The following is a 25,061-nucleotide window of genomic DNA, read 5'->3' as shown; positions in this document are numbered from 1 at the left end:
ACCGATACCTGCCGGGATAGTGGGCACCATGTAGGTTGGTCCATGGACTCGTGTTCCTTGCGCCACACGCGAAGGCGTCCGCCAGCATGTTGCAGCAGTTATTTGGACTCATCCCACCAGCACACTTATTTCCAGTTCTCTAGTGTCCAAACAGCGTGTTGTTGACAATACAGCATTCGCTGTTGACGATTATCAGTAGTAAGAAGAGGGCGCCTCTTGGTTCGTCTGCTGTGGAACCCCATAAGTCTCCTTAAACCCCATAAGTACCCATAAAGTGTGCGGTGCATCGGGATATTGTTCTTGCATTCCCCATATTGTATTGCGATGTCAACTGTCGGGCATTGACCTGCTGTTGAGCAAGTACAACGCGCTGCACCATTCGCTGACCACAAACATGGACCTTACGTAATCCTTTACAGTCTGTAAGTAGGAGGTGGTTTGACCTGTTCGACACCATTCTTTGTATACCTTAACCACTGGGCTGTAAGCAACCGTCAAGACCTGCCGTTTCCGATATGGAAGCACCCGACGTACGAGCTTCCACAATCATGCCATTTTGAAACTCCGTGGTATCTTTACCACGTTCCATAACTACTTTATAACTCTAAGTTGCACAACTAGATGCAAGTTATGCTCTAGCGTACGAAGCTGTACGGCTTTTTATAATGCGAGCTATGCGGCACAGAGCATTTCGGATGAGGTGGTCACAATTCACTGATTGTATATAGCAGGGGTGGCCAACAAGTCGATCGCGGCTTTGGTTTCGGTCGATCACAACGAATCTTAAATATATATATAACAGATTAGTCAAAATCTAAATAGTATTATTATTAAGCGCCCCACTGCATTATGCTTATTGCAAATCCGTTGAACCACGTGAATACTCTTGTCACCGCGCAGCCGCTAGGCTTGTCGACTGAAAGTTCACGCAGTTACGTTGTGGAGAATATAGTGTATGTGTGGAATTCTTATTTAGCGTACTTAGTATTAATAACTGAACAGTACTTATACGTTAATTTAATACTCTTTGATTTTAAATGAATACTACGAAAAAGAGTAAAAGGTATCATTTCAAGAGTGGGAACTAGAATACTTTTTTGTAATGATAAAATAAAGATGATGTTGTTTGATTTTCAATGCCTCCGTGGCTATACCCAAAAAAGGAAATTTAGAAAGGCATTTCAACGTACTCCATGGTAAATACCAATCGGATTTTCCGCTAATAGTGACCTTAGAAAAAATAAATTAAAAGAACTTACTTAAATCCAGATTATTCGCGCAACAAAATTTCTTCGTGACAACTAATTTACAATCTAAAGCAGTAACTGTAGCGTCATTTAAAGTGAGTCATCTTCTTGCAAAAAAATGCAAACCAATTTCTGATGGTCAGTTCATCAAAGACGCATTTTAGAAATAACAGATTCTCTTTTTGAAAATTTTAAGAACAAAAATGAAATTAAAAGTGCTCTTCAAGACCCGCAATTATCTCGAAATACTGTGATGCAACGCATCGAAAAAATGAGTAAAAATGTGAACGAACAATTGCGTGCTCATATTGCTAATGGTGTGTCTGTCCTTTCCTTTACAACTGGATGAATCTACAGACGTCAGTGATACAGCTCAATTGCTCGTTTTTATTCGTATGGTTTTCGATGATTCTGTCACTAGAGAAGGTATGGTTTCGTTAAAAGAAAGAATTAGAGGTCTTGATATATTTAACGCATTCAAAAATTTTATCGAAAAAATTAAATTACCACTATTTAAGCTTGTATCAATAACAATAGATGGAGCTAAAGCAATGACGGTGCATATTAACGGATTCATCGCATTGTGCCAAAAGGATGACGAATTCCCAGATGAGTTACCGCTATATCATTCACCAACAAGTGTTAGCCAGTAAAAGATTAAATACTAAAAGTGTTATGGACGTGGCTTTCAAATTCGTGAATTCCATCGGAGGACAATCTCTTCAAAGGAGACTTTTCAAAATGCAACTCGATGAAAATGAACCAGATCTGATACTACACACACAGGTGGCTGAGTCGGAGTAAGTTTCTACAGAGATTTCGAAATTTGCTGAATGAAATTTAAAAAAGTGTTGATCAAAGGGGAGATGATTATCAGCAGCTAGAAGGTACGGAGTGGTTGTGTGATCTGGCTTTTTTGGCAGATTTTACCAGTAAATTAAGTGATTTGAATTTGGAATTACAAGGAAAAAATAAAAATGTGGGTGACATGATTAGTAGTATTTCTGCATATAAATATCAATTTTTGGCAATGGCTAAGGATCTAAAAGAAAAAAAAATCGATCATTTTGCAAATATGCAAGGTCATTTGCAAAAATATTGTTTCTAAATTTAATAGTAAGAAATATGTTTCTGAAATCGAGAAAGTTGTGGATGATTTTGAAACCAGATTCAGTGATTTTAAAACAATTGAAGACATTGTTCAATATATTTCTAATCCATTTAATGTCGATTTAGATACGAAACAAATTGCAGAAAAAATCGTTGAGATTTTTCACATGGAGAAAATATTACTTGAAAATGAAATTATTACATTGCGAAACGATATCTTCCTAAAAGTCAGATCATCAGAAAAGACTTGGAAATATGTTAGAAAAGTACCCAAATATAAAAAAAATGCAGCGAACTTTTATATTCCTGTTTTGGTTCCACTTATCTATGAGAATCGGACTTTTCGTATTGGAAACAAACAAAGACGAAGAATCGCTCCACTCTTACCGACTTGCGTACAGAAGATTCTTTATGGTTGGCCTTATCACAGTACATCCCCGATTTTGAAAGCTTGGCAGATGAGATGAAGACACAAACTTCGCATAAATTAAAAACGTATGAATTTAAAATAAGAATTCTGAATTGTATTTAATTTTAAAATTTATAAACAACATTTCAATATTTGTTGATTAACTTTTTTAACCATTGGCAATGAAATTCTTGAGATGGTAGATCGCGGCACATTTTGAAATAAAAAAATAGATCGCATCACAAATGAAATTAGCCACCCCTGGTATATACAATTATATCATTAAAACAATTAAAAAAATATTAAGCATAACACCGGAACACACAAATTCAATTAGTACCGGTCAACCATTCAGAAAGCTTACGATCAAAATTAAACATTTAAAAGGATTGTTGAGAATTATACCAAACTAAATTTTGAAAATATTTGGTAATTTAGTACTGTAAGATGCGAAAATGTTCAAATTCATTATAATTAGAATATTTTTCTCAATTACTGTATTCTGTTTATAAAATTTGTATGTTCTTCACTGCTTGGCCGTGTTCTATTGGACAGAGTTCGATACTGATGTTTTTCTTTAATCCAGCGAGCTTACACTAGACGTAAGACTATGTAAACAAAGATCAAACAGAATAAAGAAAGAGGCATTAACTTCCGGGATAAAGCGAATTAAGGGGATTAAAAAATCTCTATTGTCGACAGTAAAATAACATGAGTGCCTCGAAATATGTAAATCTCACGAAAAACGAGGCATTAAGTTTTCTGGTGCTTTCGTAATCTACTCACTCTAAACAAAAGCTAAGTAAGTTTTACATTTCGGATAAGAGTTGGTAACGAGGCAATCTGATTATCCATACCTAATAACCGTTTTAGCTCTTATTATTCTAGTATTTCTTCGGAAAGCGAATTCTTAGTCTCTAATAAAAAAAAAAATTCAAGAAACAATTATTAGCCACGTTAAAAGAATACGCACTTTATTGCCAGAAGTAACTGCACACCTGAATGTTTCAAAGAACCCTTTTATTGACATAAAATTTAATAAGAGTCGGCCCCACCTTAGTTTATAAATCTACGCATAAGTAAAAAACATTACTGTATCGCAGCAGATAAATATAGCCCTGTAAAATTAAAATAAAGAGCTTTTAACGATTATTTCCTATTTTCATATAAGTCATGAAATTTGTATTGAATTGCTATTGTAAATGTATGAAGTTACTCTAGCCCTACTACTCTCTCAGTACTTAACATAAAGTTACGCGATAAATGTATTTATAGAAACAAATTACATTATTTTTTCGTGTTGAATATTTGAGAGCTATAGCGGGACAATAAGGACTAATTTCTCTTGTACGTCAAAGTTATTCATCTTTGTTCTTCGCCCATAGAAATTGGGAGCTATCAGTTTACTACTGGTTACTACGAGGGAGAGCTCAATTTAAACGAAGGCCGCTTTGTAAAACGGAAGTAATGTAATATGCGCTTCCTCTATCTTGGATGAAGATATCATACGTTTTTATCCTTGACATAATTTGGAGAAATATGCCACTCCGAGAGCGCATTCTGATAATAAAACAAAGCAGAAAATGCAGTCCGTGCACAGTATTGTGAACTTAAAATAAAGATGACAACCAATAGTTTATAAAATGAAAGAAAAATACACTCGGCGCAATAAAAATATTTTTGAGAATAATACGTTTAAGTAACTAAGAATTGAGGCTAGTGCTAACACACAATATAAGAAATCATTATGCATTCTACAAATTAGTGTATGACTGCAAACGGATAATTTCGAAGAAATTTTAAGCTTTCGTTTAATCTTTAAAACTCCTGTCTATGCAAATAAAAATTGCAATATCTTTATAAATGAAACTCGTTTATAAAAGGCGGTAAAGCCTACTTCAGATCCATTAACTGTTTCACACAAGCACAGAACCAGGTCAGAGTGAGAGAATATTTTCAACTGAAAAGAACATTTACATGCGAAACCCAGAAAAGTGTGGATGATGCTCAGTTTTCATTACTTTGGTCGATCCAAACGAAAGTTCAAATACGCAAGATACAGAATCGTTCGCCAACTTGCTGACGATGGATTGCCGAGTGACGCAAGCAAACGTAATCCACGCGCAAACAAACGCAAAAGAACTACAAGATAGCTGTAAGGCTTTTGATTCGAGCGACTGATTTTATCTCTTTATTAAGTCAATAAAACTTGAGCAAAAAAAAAAAAAATCAATTTTGGGTCCTCCGCAGGAACCACACGACGCGAAATGTAACTGTATAAATGGAAGAGAGTGGATTAATGTTAAGTTGAAATATTCTTTTATTTTGGACCAGTGTTAGCTCAAAGGATTAGTTACACGTCATGGAAAATAGTGATGGAACAATTTGTATTTGGGCTTTAGTTTGAGGGCGAAATATGAGTGAGAACACAGGGGTATGGGCGGCAAAATTTGTTAAGGCTCACGCTGAATATATAAACAAGGTTCGTTGGTTGATTGATATGGGTATTTCTGGCACAAGGGAACTGAGGAAAAATTGTGCTTGTTACGTTAGATGATGATAACAAGCACAACAAAACTTGTCTTAAAGGTTAATATAAACAATAAAAGTATTCTTCTGAATTCGAGGAAATGGGGATTTTGGCGAAGTGCAGCAACTGAAATTTGCTCTGATAATTTGAAAGCTAAGTAAAATTTTCTAGCATAGGTAACGAAATTTTTCCAAAATAATGCGCTAATTCAGTTGTTCTGCACCAGGGATAAACAATATTTTATTTATTATTTTATTTTTTTCTTTTTCAAAACCAGAATCATTTCCTCCTTTTGTGCTGATAATTCTCGTGACGTTCGTTGGATTGGTCATATCTTTCAATATTTGATTCTAAGGAAATAACCAGTAGATTTTCATCAACCGATTTGTCGTTGATCGTTAAGAGGAAAACAGAATCTGTGCAATCGGTTTTGTGTCGTGTCTGTTACGCATTCAGACTTCGAAAAGACAATTCTATCATCGGCTTTCCGATGCTGAACAAGTTACGCGAATCTTGGGCAACACGTTTAGGCGTAAGAGTGTTATCTTCTCTGAGACGAACTCATCCACCACAAATCCGTTTATTCTCGAACGTGTCAGGGTTGCGGGAAACTGATGTAAATTAAAGGCATCGCTGCTGGCCCTGCGAATATTTATCTGTAGTAGTAAACGCATTAATGACAAAAAATCTATTAGAAATAAACACGTTAAATAATAATAATAAAAAGAAGAATCTCATCTAACTTCGGACTTTTCGGAAGTTGCTATATGGCAACCATATCACTGCGTCAGCGTGGCGTTGTATCCATCCGCCAAGTGTTACATTCAAAATTGTTTACGAATTGCAAAACATTTGCAATAGCTATCATTTAAAAATGCATATAACCTCATTTAACTACATTTAAATTTTTTGCTGCACCGTTCTCTGTATTTAAAATGTAAATAGTTTAATTAAATGTGACATATTTTAATATGTCAGTTTTAATTAAACTTTTTTACTGTTTGAGAAACAAGGGCGGGACTTATCTCATTCGTCCAATCGTGATCTTTTCTTCTAACAATTTCAAAAAATAAAATATGGATAATTTAATGGACCAAGTTTTCTTCGAAACAACTTCGTTTATTTTTACGACATTTCGAAATATTCCGCTCACTAATAGAGAGGAATCAAAAAATGTTTATATAACTAAATTCCACCCCATTCCCCCAAATAAGATTTATAAAATTTATTTATCCATATTTTCGCCGATTCAGAATTTATGGACACTGAAATTAATTAAAAATGCCCTTTATGTTTTGTATAAGTAGGTGTATAACTATACTATAACTTATAATTAGGCATATGTCACGTTTGACTTGCGCACCGATTTCCGTGAAATCGGTAATATTTTCCATGAAATCAGATATATTCTCGATACGTCCATGGTTTTTCCTATTTTTATAATATTGGATAAACCACTAAAGTTATTTGAATTTATTTTCAAAATTCTATAGAAAGAACTTGTACAGAAATTAATCAATTCCATAATTTGCATACCTCTCTTTTAAAAGTTACATTATAATGCTTTAATTTAGTTAATTAAATAAAAGTAAGTTTATTTTTTTCTTTGATTTATGTATATTACCTTCTTTGACTCCGCCGTGATTTTTGCAATTTTTTTCCGTGACTCTTCTTCCTTGACAAATACCCTATTTATAATACACCTCTTAAGTTTTTTCGTGCTAATAGCCGATACAACCACGAACTTGTACATCAGATGGGTCCCGAAACATATGTGAGAAAGGACTAGCCTCCTGGAAACTTAGAGAAATCCTCATTAGCAAGGCAGGTCTGGGTTCAACACTGCTAATAAGTTTTCAATTTACGCAAGATCAACCGAATGCGCTGGATTGCCCGTCAACATCTTCTTCTTAACACAGACGCAAGAATCACAATCAGATATCTGGAAACCATTGTGTATCCTACCTTTCTGTATGCCTCTGAAATATGGGCATCCGCAGTACCTTCTCTCATGAAGCCCATCTTCGCCAGTGAATACTGGATATTGAAGTGGGCAACCCACAAACATCGACTCCCCCCTCAGCAGAGGACCACCAGCATGGCCGACCAACTCCAAATCCCGCGGCTGCCTCAAATAATCAGCATGAGGAGAACTGTGACCACAGTCAAAATGCTGGTTGGCAGAATCAACTCCCCTGACTTCTGGGATATATGCCAGTGGCATGTTCCACTTACTTCCTTACGAGCCACCCCTCTTCTTCAGCTACAACGGAACAGACTGAAGATCAGTGACAGATTCCTACCTGGACAAGTACTTCCTACAGTACAAGCCCTGCTAATGATCGGAGTTGACCTCCAGAAATTCGCTTCTGATCGCAATTACAGGCGCTCGTTGGCCGAACTTGTTCCCCTTTTGTTTGGCCCCTGATGTCGACTCATACTGATATCTCCATCTGCTATCTCCTATAAGGCGCATAACGGCACGTCGCAGGCAAATCGACGAACTGTCTCACAAGAAAATGCAATACCGAACATCAATTTGGCACTGTGAAATATTCTGACTTGTGTGAATATGCTTAAATATGTGCTTTGTACATATGAACGTGCACATACCTTGGTGTACTGTCTGCCTCACAACTATGTACATACTCATATCTATTGAATGGTTAGTGCTACGTTTTTAATTGTTATGTTATCTTTTTGTTATACTGTACATATTTTTATATTACCCTATATCATTGTCAAGCCCCTGGCCTCCTGGCTGTGGCGGGCACATTATTGTATCTGTATCTTTACTGTACAATAAAGATTTTCTTCTTCTTCTTCTAGAGTAGGGATCTCTAACTTGAGTGCTACCATCGCTGTACTCTTGAATAGCGTGACTAATGCTCTTCTGCTGCTTCTTAAAACCATACTTTATTTATTTGTTTATTTTATTTTATATTTTTGCTTCACTTTTACATACGAGCCACCTTCACTTCTTAATGTAAAAAGTCAAATCTTCTATCAGTAATAATAAAACTCCGGAGTACTGAGGTATAAAAGGATGATTAGGATTTCTTAAAGAGAACGGGAATTTACCCCAACCCCTTCTTATTTCTCAGAGAGGAGTGAAAAGCCCCGAAGATCAGCATATGTGCCAGGCTCTGAAGTCACATACTCTTAAATTTACGGGTGCTTGCTTAATAATCCGAAAATAACAACTTGGTGCTCTATTTACGGAAAGGGTTATAGACATTTGCATAACTATTAACCTAAATTTTTTTTAACTTGAATACCGTTGGTCCACTGTATTTTATATGCACGCTTTATTAATTTGAAAGGGCAGTTGAAAAAGAAGTGGCCGAGTGCATAAAATTTCGCATGAAAGTACATTATGATATTTAAATAAATAAATGTTTATACTCTGGGATGACCACATAAGTGTTAGTGTAGTTCACAAGATAAAGTGATACAAGAACATCGCCGTCACAGGAGTTAAAACCACTGTCACTGAAGTGCGTGAGTGTACTTCTTATGTTCCGTCGTGCTAGACCTCAGCTACTGTGTCCTTGCCGTGTGGGAACTTATTGGGTAACGAACATTGTTTCTGAAATTTGCAAATTAGCGCATGTGTATCTGAAAATGAGCATCCAGCAGATGAGACTAAATCTTAATGCGAGGTGTATCATCCTGCTGGCGTTGTTGCCCTTTGTTGATCTTGTTCAGCTCTTGGAAATACCTCTCCTGTCTCCAGAATTGGGATATCACATTTGAACCTTTCTACCAGGACCATTGCTACCTCTGTCCGACAGGATCACTTCTATATTCTTAACTGCTCTTCACCACAGTTACTCACTTGCACAGTGTCTATGCCGTTAATTAAAACATTACTCAGACGAGTTTGGTATCGTGAATAAGGGGATTGAATGACGCACGGTCGGACCGCTCTGTTTAGAACCATCAATAATCGCATGAAAATGAAGAATATCACTCTTGCTTTTTCATCAGTTCCTTGATCTGCATGCACAATTTCAGTTCGATTTACAAAGGGGATGTCTGCGAACTCGACTATAACCTAACTTTTTTCAACAAGTATTATGATATGTTAAGCGCCAAAGCAACTAAGACTATGAGGCGTCGGTATATTTTGTCTGTATTTGCGTGTATTTTTCGGTCGGTTTGCTCCTAGAGGGATCGGTGCAACATTTCATCGCGTTCAGTGGAAGGAGTAGACTTCAGTCTTACCGATCGTTTACTTTTGATGGAGTACTGTACTGTGAGTCAAATTGCAAGTTGTATCAAGTTGCCTTAAAAACTTACAGCCGAAGGGATTATTTGTACGATAGATAAAAATTTTTTGTTATAAAAATGTTATAGAGAAGTCTGGGCTCGAATCCCATTGGAAACTAGAAGAATTCCTAAAGGGCTGCCTTTTCAGTGTTTTCAGCTTGCACGTCATATAAAATCGACCAGCGTACACATATGGATAGACATATTACACGACAAACAATGTTTAGTAGAGTATCATAAGAACTGCTGCTGCTGTTGCTTTGCATATTCGACAGGACTATTTCTCTAGTGTCAGAGGTGTCCAGCTACTTTTGAGAGTGCAGTGTATTAATGTAAATCTGCTTTAAAAAAATTCAGTGGCGCCTTTATTCGCGAGGAATTTTCCAGGAAGCCGTTTGTAACTTACAGCTGGAGTTGACGACCTCATAAGAAAGAAATTCATTTCTTTTTTGTTTCTCGCAAAAGGGAAACGTTCTGTTATACTCCCACACGACCACATAAGTCAGAGGAGTTTACAGCTAATAACTTATTACAAGAATGTAGTCGCTATCGTATTTAGCAGTCACGTGAGGCTCGGACCACGGTCAACGCAAACGCATGTGCTATTGAAATCCAGCCTTGACCACTCGGCTGCGTGTGGCCAGATGGGGTTTATCGTTCAAATGACATGAAAAGACGGCCTAAAAGACATGCAGTTTACGCATGATATACCGACACGTCATCGCTTTAGAGACATCTGGACGTATCTTAAAACAACACTACGCAAATGTTTATTAATCCATTTTTATTGGATATTTATTTATCGTATATAGCGCGTTCAAATTTTCAGCATTGTGGCAGTCCAGCACAAATTTCAATAGAAAGATTCTACTGATATCATTAAAAAAGTTTTCAGACTGAAGCAGTGAAATGCAGGTTGAAACTAAACTGGATAATGAAATATCACCATACAATATTCGAAGAATATTTAGAACAATACTCTTTGTATTCGCTCTCCAGTAGGCGAATCATTACTGGTCTCAGCTTTATACGCGTGTTATGAGGGCCACTGAAAGTGATTTTCCGCACAATAAGCTCAAAACTTATTTTTCAATTTACTCAGTTTCTACACTTCGCGCTACAGAATTGAATAATCTTCTGATAGCCCTACACTGGTCACTTTTCAAAATAGAGTACGCGTACGAACTTTGTCGTAAACAAAGAGCCGTGATAGAGTTTTCCTTTCCAGAGAAGAAAACATCTGAAAAACGACGCACAATTGGATGAAGCATGTGAGTTCATCAGAAAGGAAAAGTCTGCTTCCGGGATCAACTATGCAGCGGTGGTCTACTTCGACAATAAGATCGAACGACATACAATATGTTGATGACATCATTCGACGTGATCTGCGTAGAGGAAGGGGTTTTCACTGTAGCTCGGGCTTAGTGAAAGAAACTGTGAACGCAATAATTAACCACCTGGGATGTTCACAGTTGCATTCATGGTTTGTTCCACGACAGCGGACAATAGACCACAAATTTCAATGGAAAGAAAAAGCTTCTGAGTTGCTGGCACGATAGGGAAGCCAGCTTTTTTCAGTGTCACTGGTGATGAGACTTGAAATCACTAATCTGAAACGGAAATCAAACAACAATCCATGGAGCGGTGTCAACCAAACTCAAGACAGCTTCTTTGCTAGGAAAAGTGATGTCCACTGTCTTCTGTGATATGAAAGGTGTTATATTGTCGTATATATAAGTAACCTATAAATTCTGGGGAGTATCACTCCCTGAAGAGCCGTTTACAGCGAGTCCAACCGGAAAAAAGACATGAAAGCTATGATAACACAGCCTTGTACACCAATTTTCAGACAAGGGAATAAATCAAAATTGAGGTAGACTGTGTTCCTCTATCCATAGCACGTCGAATCTCGGTCCTTCCGACTTCCACTCTGTTTGATGAAGACGAAAGCTAAGGGAACATGACAAGTTGTTGCTAAAGCGGGTATTATGCAAAAAAATTGTGCGTGTGTGCAGATTGGCATTATGTCGAAAAATTGTGTCTGTAAACAGTATATGTTAAAGCACTTATGACAATTCTGAGTTTTGTTTTTAATAAATTTTTGTAGGGAAAAAAAAATTGTAGGGCAAAACTTTAGTAACTCATATTTTAAGGCAAATTCGTATTTAAAGATGTACAAAGTCATCCATTATTTCGTATTCCGACTGACAATCCTCCAGAGTTTATTGCTATGAACACATAACATTTATAAATCAATATAAGCAGGATTCTGGCTTAGAAATTCCTTTTGTTCCTCGTATGTCATCACCTAACTTTTCATCTGTATTGTTAATGTGGGCTTACTCCCTGCTATGCACGAATAAATTAACATTTTAAAAATTAGGCTAATTTAAACCACGGAATTTTAATTCTTAAAATTGTCAGGACTTGCCGGGTAATAAGTCTCAAATATGGTTTCCAAATAAAATGATATAAACAATTCGAATTTTAATTCCTATCTCTATTCTGCTAAGTTTACAAACCGAGATCTTTTTACTCGGGGACGACTGACAGTGTCCCGAATCTAAGCAAGTCCGGATTAACCAATAAAATTAATCAATCAGGATTTGCTACTGTATATCGTGTTTAGTGGTGACGCGAATATATTATAGCAAGATGGCGAATTTACATTTAATGATTGATGTGATAGTTATTAAAAATGTTTCACATTAACGATTCATTCACTTTTCCGATTTTTAAACAAGGAATAAGGGAGAGAGATATATCACAAAAGGTATGATATTTTCAGTTTTAATATAATAATTTTTATTTCCAACTTCTGCTTTTCTTTTATTCGCGTCACTCGATATACATTATATGAAAATAAATTGTTGTACTAAAGTCTCCGCCACCCTTGTGATATTCTTTTTATGATTCTACTATTCATTGTTCATAAAGTGGCATTTTATTAATAGCGGTTATCTTCATCGTGTTATTAAATCCAAGATGCTTTAAATAAGCATCTTGGATGCTTATTTAAAGTTAGGTGTGTGTGTGTGTGTGTGTGTGTTTAGAGCAAATAAGGCTGTGAGTCCTTGGTATATCGTGTATTCTTCGGTCGGTTTGCTGGACGTAAAACCCGATTTTCCGAGGGAAGAAACCAATCAACCCTCGCCTGAGATTGACTAACTGAGCCACGTTGTGAAAAAAGCCCATTAAAATTCTTTGTGTCATTGAAGGGATTCGAACCTATGAGTCCTTCATCCGGTATGGAAGAACAGTGATCATAAGCACTGTGCTATCCGCTTGGGACACAAATCCGGCAAAAATAAGCCTACAGTAAATGTAGAGGTTCGATTATTCCGCGAGAGAACACCTCCATCCGATAGTGTTCGCTCATTGGTACTGTGTGTATGTGTGCGTGTGTACTGAGCTGCTTATAGGGCATTGTTACTTCTGCTAATCACTATGATTCAATTTAACTACCGTTGTAGCAGAGGCTTTGCTGAAATAATGAATGTTCGAGAGGAGCGCATGCCTTCCCAGAAGTGATGATAAGAAGAGAATGAATGGTGGTTTGATCAGCGGTATACGTCGAAAACCCAGAGTTGTTTCAGCTTTTCCACAGGTTTCACACGTGAAATTCCCGTATCGCATGTACCTGTGGACGTGAATCTTCGCGTGGATAAGTCAGCCTTCATTACGTAAAACAGAAAGAGAATGAGATCACCTTCACGATATACTACACTTTTACATACATAATATTCTGTAGATGCGGTTAATATATTAATGCTTATCTGGGCACCGAATGGTCCAGTCCGAGAGTACAAAGTGCGCACACGTTTCAGTGACCGTCGTTCAAGTTTACAAGACTACTAAATACGACGATGTTCGTGTATTCTTTCTATATTAAGAACTCTTCTGATCTTATGTAGTCGCTGCAAAATATAAATAGAATATTTATTCTTTTGGTATTAGTATTAAGCCATAAGATGCATGTAAACTTTCGCTGCATCAGTTAAAAAAAAAAAAAAAAATATATATATATATATATATATATACACGAATAAAACCTTTGATCCTTATATCTTATACCACACTCTTGCCGCTGCCAATGTAAGGTACCAATCCAGCTACCCTTTAAATATTACTTAACTGTTAACCTCGACTAAGTTATTTCAGTGATCAACAACACTCTGACCAAACGTGGGCTGCGTTATATTCAGTATATTAATTTCCCCAATATTTATTCCTCCTGGTTTTTCTGTTCCATTTCAATATGAAACTTCTACCGCTGTTCAATTTTTCTCTCTCCCCCTCCTCTATACAGTTTAATCAGATCTACCCCGAGATGTACTTGTTTCAAGCTCTGTAATCCAAGCATTCGTAGTCTCTCCTCATATGGCTCCTTTACTGTCCTCACCAGACAAGTTCGCTCAGCTTTGCCCTTTCACAAAGCTCAGTGTCTTTCATTATTGGCTTGTATAATGGAACTATAATCTCCTTTTCCCTAGATACAAACGGTACATCATGGATAAAACATCGTTGTACAACCAAACACAAGTGATTGCATCAAAACACCCAAATTTCTTTCTTTCTTCATTTGCACCCACAGAAAAGGCTGCTTACTTACAAATTATTAAAATATTTCTCAAAGTGAATGTCCAAGATCACTTAAAACAGCAATTGCCGAATTGTCACATATGCCTGTTAAGTCTCATCAAAAGTTAGATATTGTTATAAAATATAAGTGCTGTATCCAGAAAGTTCTACGCATTAGTTCAAAATAAGAAAGGAAAAGAAAAATAAAACGAAAAAGAAAGGTAGTGAGGGTAGGAATCAAAGAATTATCCTTTGGCTAGGTCGGCACACTTTTTACTCTGTCCTATCCATTTTTGGGAGCCACTGGTCAAGGCTTTTTGGGGTGGGGGAAGCGTATGTCAGCACAACTGAAAAATCGATGTATCGAAAGCACTCTTCTTGAGTTCAGGAAATCGTCAAAAGTTTTTAGAGTAGCTTTGATGAGCTGGACGGGGTAATAGTTCAAAGCAATTTGCCCTGAAAGATGTCTTAAGAAATACACTGCCATTCTGAAAGTCAACATCAGCCTTCAATAAGTGCGATTCCTTTCAATGTAAATTTTAGAAGAAATTTCTTGTTTGTGTTTGGGTGTGTTAAAAACTAAAGCAACTAAGGCTCAGAGGCGACAGTACATTGTATTTGTGATTGCGTGTATTTTTCGGTCGGTTTGCTGAAGGAAAACCCAAGATTCTGGAACAAAATATGAAAAAAAAAAAAAAAAAAATCCAGTTTACACTCTGGGACGAGCACATATGGTCAGAGGAGTTCACAAGATAGAAAGATACAAGAACATTGCCTATTTATTAGTGACGCGGGCTTGAATCACAGTCACTCAAAGCTCGTGCACTTTTGTACATGAGAACGACTAACTCTGCCAAACTGTGAAAATTGACGATATCAGTACCTCCCAGCGAAATAGGATTCGAACCCAAGCCATTTCCTCACGGTGTGGAAGAACGCTGATCTAATCATTGTGCTAACGACGCGGGCGAAATCTCTTGTGATTCAGGATATCTACATAACCGTCTCAGTGACTGGGACTTAGCCCTTGCGCGGGTAGTAGCACACAGTTAATATAACCACCGTCCTCTCCACGCCGGGTGGGAAAGACCTCAGCAAATCGACCACAGAACACAAGCAATTTACAGACATATTCTATACGGCGCAATATGGCCTAAGTCGCTGATGCGCACAAAATCCCTACAACAGCAACTGTCCATGCCATTGCGAACCATGACTCATCCCTCTTTACGATCCTAGAGGTGAAATTCTGAACAACTTCCTGTCCAGCAAGAAACAGAAACAATCCTTCCAGCTGATATTCGACTATCATTCAATGTTACATCACCGCAAATCTTATTTCAGTTTCTGTCCGGGTGTTGCTGAGTCTTGGAGGAAGTCCACAAACTCCCATTCGAAATTCCAAACTATCGGGTGAAGTTCTTACCGAAATAAAAATTAGAGCAAACCTTTTCGAACAGACGTCGTATTAAGACGGAATAAAATAGTTCCATCCTAAGTTATCCTAATCTTTGTTTAATCGAGAGCTTATGTACTTCCCGCTAAAATACATAATTTAAATTTAACAGAAAAAGTACACGCAACAAGAAAGAACATCGCAAATATTATTTCAGCAGTCAGCGTGCCTACAGCCCCTCACGCAAACTAATGCACGCGAGCTGGCCATATGCATACTGCATTTAGCTGGTAGAACAGCTGTCTACGCGACTAAAATTAATGCCATTTAGAGTGAGTGAAAGGAACAAGAGCAGAAGCAAATTACCTGGAAATGCATTTCTACGGATGTATAGAAAGAAAGCATTGAATTTAAAAGCTGTCATTATACTACACGAGCCAATATCGTTTTAACGTCTCTGATGTATGCTTACAGGCCTCAACGACTGAATAAAAATACAGAAATATAACGACGAATGTCGGAATGCTCTTTTCCTTTACGAGATTTGCGGTAAATCAGAATATTCTGCACAAACGCAAACGTAAATCATTACGTCTTCGGACACACATTTAATCGATGCCAAGAAAGGGAAGTTTCAGTATTTTGTTTGGACCAAATTCACCTTAATGCGGAACTTTAAACCAATTTGCAAATAAAGTGGTGCAGTCCGTATAAAAAGGCAAATAAAGTGGGTCTTGATCTCTCAGTTCGTAACGGCAAACAGCGCTTTGGGAAGTGCTGTTTATTTGTAGTGTTGTAACAGGGCAACTCTTCGCGAAAGTATTGCAACCCGAGAGATCGAAAGGGCTGATTCGAAGACGACGACGTTTTCTTAACGGACAGTTCTGCAGTATTTGCAAATAGGCTTAAAATGAATCGACCGTTCGACTGGAAGAATTCGTCGACTCTCCCCCGCCTTTGTTTTTTTTTTTTTTTGTAATATTTATTTGGACCCGTCTGAATTCAGTAAGTGCCATAAGAAGCGAAGAATCCACTTGTCCATCGTGACAACTAAGAATTGACTTCGCAGTAGTTGGTAAGTAATCTTATCTGATGTAATCACTAAGCTTGGCTTAAAGAGGACAGGGGTGTCAAACTTACGGCAAATATGAAGGGCCAAAAATGAGAAGTCAGAACCGTTCAAGAAATACTAATCGCTAGGCAATTTTGTATTAGATTTAATAAAAAAAATAATTAAAAATCACAGCTTGATACTTCGCCGTTGTTGTGTTGAAAATTTCGAATCGCGGACAAGTTGATCAATAAAAATCTAATCTTTTTAGCAAGACTTGTGTTCTTATTCTTGCTTTTAAACTACCCTTGATGTTAAACTGCAGTGACCTCCGAAAGGGGACATTGCTGTTTAATAGCTAGAACAGGTTCGTGCGAGTCTCTGGAATCACGCCCCTGATCGTAAGTCAAGAAGCAAATAAGCATAATAAACCTAACAAAAGATGTTCAGATGTGTGCCATAATCGTAATAGAGTGATGAGTATGGATACTTTAATGTCTGATTTATGTTAATATTGGTTGTCCAATTCTCTTTCCTTAATACGTTTATTGTTTCTTTTCTCTAGTTTCTCGACTGATGGGGTCGTCAACAGGGATGACCATGTCCAACATGAATATGTCTACATTAAGCGCATGCAGTGTCGCCGCTGCCGCCGACCAGAAAGCCGCCAGTGCCGGTGTCCAGTTCCCTCTGACCCAGCGACGAAAACGGAGGGTGCTGTTTACCCAGGCGCAAGTGTACGAGTTGGAGCGTCGCTTCAAGCAGCAGAAGTACCTGTCGGCCCCCGAAAGAGAGCACCTGGCGAGTCTGATCCATCTGACCCCGACCCAGGTGAAGATCTGGTTCCAGAACCACAGGTACAAGTGCAAACGGCAGGCCAAGGAAAAGGCCATGGCCGAACAGCAGCAACAACAACAGTCGCCCCGCAAAGTAGCGGTCCCCGTGCTCGTCAAAGACGGCAAGCCTTGCTCTGCAGGGTCAGGTGACGACGACGGCACCTCTGGAGGAAGCGGCAGCAGCGCGGACCTCCTCCAGACGGCGCAACTTCAGCAAGCCCACCACCAGCAGCAGGCCGCAGTGCAAGCACGCGCCACCCTATCCACCACGTCAAGCTGCCTCGCCGAGGTGTGCGGCCAGAGCTCAAGCCGAACGCATGCCCTCTCCCAGCAGTCACCGTGCTCCGTAACGGCAGGTGGCGGTGGTAGCCCAGGCAGTTCCGCCGTCGCAACAGCCGCTTTGGGATCGTTAAACGGTATGAGCGGCTACACCCAGGCCGTGACGGGAAACTTGGACTTAAGCGCAGTCTCCAACGCAACGATGTGTTCTTCGTATCTTCATTTGCAAGGGAGGGCGTGGTGAAATCGTTGACCCAACAGCATTTAAGACGTCCGTCATCGCCCAGTGACTTTTGACCACAGAGAAAAAAAAAAAAAAAAAAAAGAAGAGAGAGAAAAAAAAAAAGATGGTGTCACCGAAAAACCGCACAAATTTGACAAAATGTGGGGTACGCAGAAAATGCGACTCCTCCGAAGATATCAACGAACTGACCGAAGGGTCAACCCAACTATCATCACAATTCCTGACGTAAAAATATCCTCATGGTCTGCACGAGTTAGCAACAGAAATGTACAGAAATAACGGGAGATTTCAACATTCTCACTTGGGACATACATTAGAACTCCTTCCAAAGGCTCTACCTCTATAAAATCCCGATATAACGTTTCCGTATCGAACGAAGTTTTTTTTTTTTTTTGTCTTTTTGTTTTGGGTGACAGCTTTTTGTTCAAGGAATGGAGATAAACAATGTCAAATAAAAGTTAAATAATGACTCAAACATTCCCAGACTTTACAAAAGCGGATGAAGACAAACGCGGACTTTGCTAAACTCTTCCAGAACCTGATGTGAATTTTAAACTGTTAGAAATTTAGTAGAATTGGTAGGACTATTGTTAAACAAACTGTGTCATCCTCACGACCGCAGAATAGAATAACCGCGGAACTCTCCTTCCTCCCCGTGCTCTCTCTATTTCTCTCTTACCTCCCCCTTCCCTATCACCTGTAGATGTATATGTGAAGCTCTGTAGTTCATTTAGAATGCAAATGCTAAGAATAAATTTTACTTTCGTGCCTAATTTCTTGTTTTTCAGTCAATATGGAGTAGAAACATACTATATGGTGGTACGTACCTCTCTTTCAATATGGAGTAGAAACATACTATATGGTGGTACGTACTTACAAGTACATCGCCAACTGTTCAAAACACAGCAACCAAAGAATCACTTAAATTCTTCAGTTTTCACAGGTGAGTTCCTGATCCAGAAACGTAACCACATCCTGCTGAGTCTATACAGATTCTAAAAGCCGTTTCCTACAACTGATTTCGTGTCTGGTTTTGTTTGATTTCAACGAAATCAGCGCGTGCTGCATCGCATCCCAAGAAGCCATATAAAGATCGCCGTTCCAGCCCTGACGTCGCAGAACTAATTTAACTCTAACACAATTCCAAGTTGGATAAATAAACTTCGCCCTTCGATACGCCTAATCTTTGTATGATTATACTAAATATTGTCTTATACGAATAGCAGCCCTATCTCGTACGCTAATTTTGAATTAAATTTCGTATAATTATAAATCAAACAAAGATCCTGCTTTGCTTGCGATCGCTTGTAGCTTTTTGTTTCCAAAACAACCATTTAGACTTTTTCTAGGTTTAGTCCTTTAAACTTCCTTTTTTTTTTTTTACATTTTTACCTTTTCTCTTTTCCATCGATACAAAGCAATCGTATTAAGCCGCAATATACGATTTTATATAAGCCCATTCATACGAATCCTGTGTAGTGGACTTTCTGCATACATTGCGTACGAATACTGCAATTCTCTAAAAGTTATTTGTTTCCAGAAAAAAAAACAATTGTATTCTGACCATGGTAAAAAAAAAAACCTCTGTAAAACTACCAATTAAATAGATCTTTAAAAAGGCAAAAAGGGTATTTTGTATCGACCACCCGATGGAAGAGTCACATAAAAAGCCAACGTGCGTTCTTTAGCTGGAGGCTTTGCATCTCTTCCTTCCAAAGAGATTAACTTTGCATTTTTTTGCTCTTTTTTTTTTTTCATCCTCTTATCGTACTGTTGTTTTCATCAACCTACTAATAATTCTCCCAAGAAGACTCTTTTATTTGAATTGTCGAGGAATTGAAATTCATTTTGACTACGTGTGTCCTTGGTAAAAAAAAAATAATAAAAAACAGTCATCCGTTATCATTATATCGCCATTGCGAAAAATACAAAATAAATTACAATCCGATTAAAAAAAAAAAAAAGACTATTTGTGGACAAAATTTGAACTTGGGTAAAATGAAAAAAGATTTTATATGGACCTTCACAAACGCCTGAACTCTTCCAAAAGCGAAATAATCTGTAAATAATAAATATAGTCTTCAATCGAGTTGTGAGGGTTACGTCCACGTATAACCTGCTTGTTTAATGGGTTATAAATTAGGTATTTTTAATTTAAAATAATTGAATGAACTCTTAGTCAGAATTTGAATATATCTACATTATTAAAACTTACCTTCAATCCACAATGCCATGAGAACGACTGAGCTGTTTAGCTATTTTCTTAATAGAAAAATATGGATATATCAAGCGGCGGTTAAGAAAGTAGCCGATCTAAATTGGAGAAAAATATTTTTAGTCTTTTTAATTTGAATTCTTATAATATATAGGAAAAAAAAGTATAACTATGTTATGTTCTTATGTTGTATTTATCCTATTCCCTTTCTGCTATAACAGCAGCAGTGATAGGGGCGCCATTTTACTTCGAGCCGACACTGTGTAAAGTACAACTTTCAATTGTGCATTATTCAATTGATAACAGAACTCAAAGGAAGCAACGACATCAAAGTCAGTTCGAAACTCTCAGAACCGGTGAATAACAAGCCACTTGGCCTCCATGAATATGAATACCATGTTGCGATATCCAAGAGACAGATTTTGCATCCATGTAGTCGAGGAGAAGAGGAATCAGTTTTCATCTTGCTCTTAAATGCCTTGCGTATAAAAATACTTAAATATTTAAAGTAAATACAGTCGTGAGCAAGGCTGCCATATTAGTTTTCATTGGGCAAGTATGTCTTTCTGAAGTTGGACCTTGAGATCAACGTAACTGTTGCAATGGAGCACGAGATGTATTCCAGTTTCTACTTCACTACACAGACACAATTTACACTCCGATAATTACCTGATGATTAAATTGTTATTATTAAAATCTATTTAATATATCATTAAAATCTGTTCAGTATACCAGTCAACACATTATGTACAGTATAATTTCCATTATAGTAAAATTCTAAATATCTATTTAAAATCAATAAATAGTCCAATTATGTCAAAATCAGCAAGTTAACAATTTTGTACATTTGAACAAATAACTTTTAATTATGAGCCATTACAGTTCTAGCCATGGCTTGATCTACAGGAATCTAATACAGGGTTTTCATCTTGATTTTGATGATTGCCGATTGGGATTGGCTTGGAGCATATCCTGAAACTGTTTACCAACTCGTGATTGTGTTGTTTCCTGTAGTTTCGTGACTCAATTGCAGTTTTTAGCAGAGTTTAGTCTTAGCCCAAAACTGGGTTTACAGACACAAATGGTAGACAAATAAGAGATCGACGAACTGATACAGAATAATTGGCGGGTCAACAAGCCAAATTGAGTGACGCTGTTTGAATTGGCCATCATGCTGTCGAGGAAATCATCAATGAACTTGGTTACAAAAAAAAAAAAAAAAAAAAAAAAAAAACATTTAATATTAAGTTATCCGAGAAAAGAAATCATATGCGCCAACGTGTATTCTGTTTGCAAACTGCATGTATACCCTGGTTGATTTCCTGGACGAAAAACCGGGATTCTTAGAGAAATAAACCTTGCCACCCTCGCCTGAGACCAACTAACTCAGCCATGGTGTGGAAAAGCCACCCATAGAAGTTCTTCGCGTCATTTATGGAATTCGAAATTGGAAACAGTTGTGGTTTTTTAGGTAGGTATTGCACGTGTTTAATGCCATACATAAAGCAAAGTTTGGACAGCTGGAAACAACTTACTTTCAAAGATAATAACCAGAGTCGAAATTTTGGCTCCATCAGAAGCCTAAGACCAACTAGCAATCTAAAGAATACCGACATTGTTATTCACCACGTCCAAAAAACTGGTACATTTATTAGATATAATCATGGAGTGATTCATCTGGACTTCCTGCCTAAAGGGTCAACCATATTAACGCAGATAGTATATAGACGTTTGAAGAAGCTTAACACCAGCACATGCGACTACCTCTAAATATGATCATGTTTCTTCCTCATCCTTCGTGTAGTCCAGACCTTGCTTCCTGTGACTTATTTCTTCGGACTTCTCAAGGGTAAGGTCTAACTGTGGGAGAGGAAAAGGGAGAATTCGATTTTATGGTACCTCAGAAAATTCCGCCAGAATTTCTTGAGCCCACATGGTCGAAGGTTCAGACTGACAGAAAATTTCCTAGTAGAAGCAAAAGATAATTTGCGGGAGGAGAGTTGGTATGTATCTGGGTTCATAAGTTTTTACTAAGGCTCGTAAATTTACAGCAACGGTTGGAGACCAAGTGGGCAAAGTAAGTGTACAAATAATTCCGTGAATACACTTTTGGGCTTACCCTCATATGAAGTTGACAACCTGTATAATCTAAGATTATCTTTATCATGATAGCGTTATACAGAAAATAAACATACGTTTTGCTACACTCTCCTAAGTTGGTGTAACTGGATTTTTTGAGCTACATTAATATCAGTATCAGAGAAATGGATTGAAAATGAATCAGTTTGAATGGAAATTTAACACCGTGTCAAATGTTGTCTGCATACATTTTTCCCAAGACTGTTAATTAATGGGGTAATTATCTCTAAGCTATTTGGCTATAATGTATAATGCTAGTTTGCATATTTAAATAGTTCAGTAGTTCATCTTTAATCGGCAATTTACAATTAAGGAATTTACAGGTTGTCGAAATATACGAGTAGGAAAAACAAAGTGAATTTTTGTATTTAATGACAAAACAGTAAACATTAATAAATATACTGTACATAGAATTTCTTGGTAACTGATTATAACTTTTCTTTGTGGAAAAGGCTAGCTCCAATTCATCAGGACGGGAAGAATATTTGTGGATTTTTTACATCGTGGCCGAGTTAGTCGGTCTGGAACAATTGGTCGCATTTTTCTCCCGAAAATCAAATTTTTTGTTTAGCAATTAGACAATCCAACCACGTGCATATAGTTTACAGGTATATTACAATGACTCCTCATAGCCACTTTAGTGTAAATACAAAATAACTTTGTAAGATATCTGTCTGAGGTTTCCACAGTCAGAATTTTCATAAAGGTGTAGTTCTATTTTATGCTACCAGAATACGATAAAAGCAAAAACGAACGATACTGTTATTGAACCATGACGGAATTAAGTGAATGGCCACCAGTTAACCTCACTTGACGAGTTTTGGTTATGGAGCTACTCAAAATGGTTGTATCACGAACTAACGACGGGCTCGGACTCGAACAAGGCCCTCATTTGACACTAAATGGTAAACATGGGAGATGCTCGCAGAAGCTGTTACTGAATTCGAAATTTCGAGCGCATATCCGGAGAAAAAAGAAGTCCACTCACATTCTCTATGACCACTAGTTGAAAAACACTAACATGAGACTAACTAGCACAGGGAACACCGTAAAAAATATGTACAAATACGTTTTGAAAGGATCATTATAAAGAAAAGCTACTTATCATATTTTCGGAAAATTGAGTAAGCAAATCAGTATCAGCTAGTCTCAAAGCATATTTACTAAAAAAATAATCAACAGTTATTGTGCACAAAACATTAATGTGAGGTTGTTTTATTCTTTAAATAAATGATATACAGTATTTTCAATTTGTGCGGTTTGATGACTTTTCGAGTGAGATGCAATAAGGCGAGATCACCAGTCATTCACCGTAGGGCATGACAATTAGCAATAATGTCTGCTCGAGGTGTTTGCAAAGTTTGACACGTGCTTACTTTCTCAAGTAGAAGGAATGCTTCCCTTCGAGATGGCAAAAACTTATTTCCTTGTTTTCACACGATAGTCTACTTGGGCCAAAACTCTGGTTTCGTATCATACAAACACAAAAATAATTTTGCCTTTCAGGAACCAGTGGGCTCGAATAGACAGGCTAGCTGTAGTGGGGAGCAGGGGTTCTGCTCTGTTCTGCGTTTGAGTCGTTTTATCACTATGCACGAGAATTTTTCACAAACCTGTCTACTGGTAGTCATAGAAACAAGAATTTGCTATCGTTGAATAACGTACGAGACACCTCTGACCGTAATCTCGTACTTTTGGTATGAGATTACGGGCGAAGTAAACAAGTGGGTTCCTTCCTTCCCTCTCTCCGTATACTCAGTAGGACAGCAAGATGTTAGAACCATGAAAAAAAGTCTTTAGAACGGATAGAATTCAACTAGGGTTCCATGGTGTAATGGTTAGCACTCTGGACTTTGAATCCAGTGATCCGAGTTCAAATCTCGGTGGAACCTTGTCGGGTTTTTTTTTTTTTTTTTTTTCTTTCTTCCCTCCTTTCTTGCTGCGATTGCCTCCTGATTTAAAGCTGTTAGCTAATCAAATAAACAAAACCAATATTTAAACAAAGCACACAACGTTATACTTAAAAAAATAAAGAGTGCTGTCTTCTTAAGAATCTTTTTTAAGTAGCAATAAATTGTGTTACTTTAATTATTATAGAACACAAATCCCTCACATACTGAGCGATTCAGAACTCTTGCGAGTGTACAACTCCCCATAAATTTAAAATATTCCTGAAAATGTTTGAAGTTCATGGTTTAATGGTGTATTTTTGCATTAAATGCGGGAAGGATTTAAATATTATTATGCAAAATATGCTTCATACGAGTTTTGAAAATAATATGGAAATACAGAACATTTCTTAAATTTAATTAATTTTTAACAAAATTGACGAACGAAATTTTGCCCCAGAAATTTAAAATACTGTTAAAAAAATGTTTCATAAATTTGGAATATGCAATAAATTTTATTTATTTTTGAACAGATGCTCATATATTGGTAGGATATCCAACGCCGTTAATAACTTCATTACACGTTCTTTTTGTTAAATGAACCAAATTATAATTTCAGTCCCAATTATAATTTATAATTTCAGTCTGTTTTTTTTTTTTTTTTGTGCTGAGTGGGGCTAATAAGGCTGCATTTTAGGATCCTTCATAAATTTTCAGGATTTAGATAGTGGGGATTGGGCATCAACTCTAAAACACCTTATTTAATTTCTCTGAAGCCACCCCTTACTGATTTCTTTTACCGTGTGGACAGGTGCCAAGTAATTTTGAAAATGAAAGGAAAGAACAACGCTATGACTGCTTTG

General features: G+C 37.3%; 1 protein-coding gene and 1 non-coding gene across 2 annotated transcripts in view; both read left to right on the top strand.

The window, feature by feature from the left end:
* scro (scarecrow) overlaps window positions 1-17,955 on the top strand; it is a 53,753-nt gene extending 35,798 nt beyond the window's left edge. The window contains exon 2 of the mRNA XM_090376358.1: window positions 17,162-17,955. Within this exon, the coding sequence (XP_090232484.1) occupies window positions 17,162-17,955 (794 nt within the window). The remainder of the gene's footprint in view (window positions 1-17,161) is intronic.
* A 6,174-nt stretch (window positions 17,956-24,129) lies between these two features.
* TRNAQ-UUG (transfer RNA glutamine (anticodon UUG)) lies at window positions 24,130-24,201 on the top strand. Its single transcript has one exon. It is a non-coding gene; the product is annotated as a tRNA-Gln (tRNA).
* Window positions 24,202-25,061: the final 860 nt, after the last annotated feature.

This window comes from Mastigoproctus giganteus, chromosome 6 (genome assembly GCF_048544385.1).
Source record: "Mastigoproctus giganteus isolate SK-2022 chromosome 6, ASM4854438v1, whole genome shotgun sequence".
Taxonomy (NCBI): Eukaryota; Metazoa; Arthropoda; class Arachnida; order Uropygi; family Thelyphonidae; genus Mastigoproctus; species Mastigoproctus giganteus.
The sequence above is the reverse complement of the archived record's forward strand: the minus strand, read 5'-3'. Positions and strand labels throughout refer to the sequence as shown.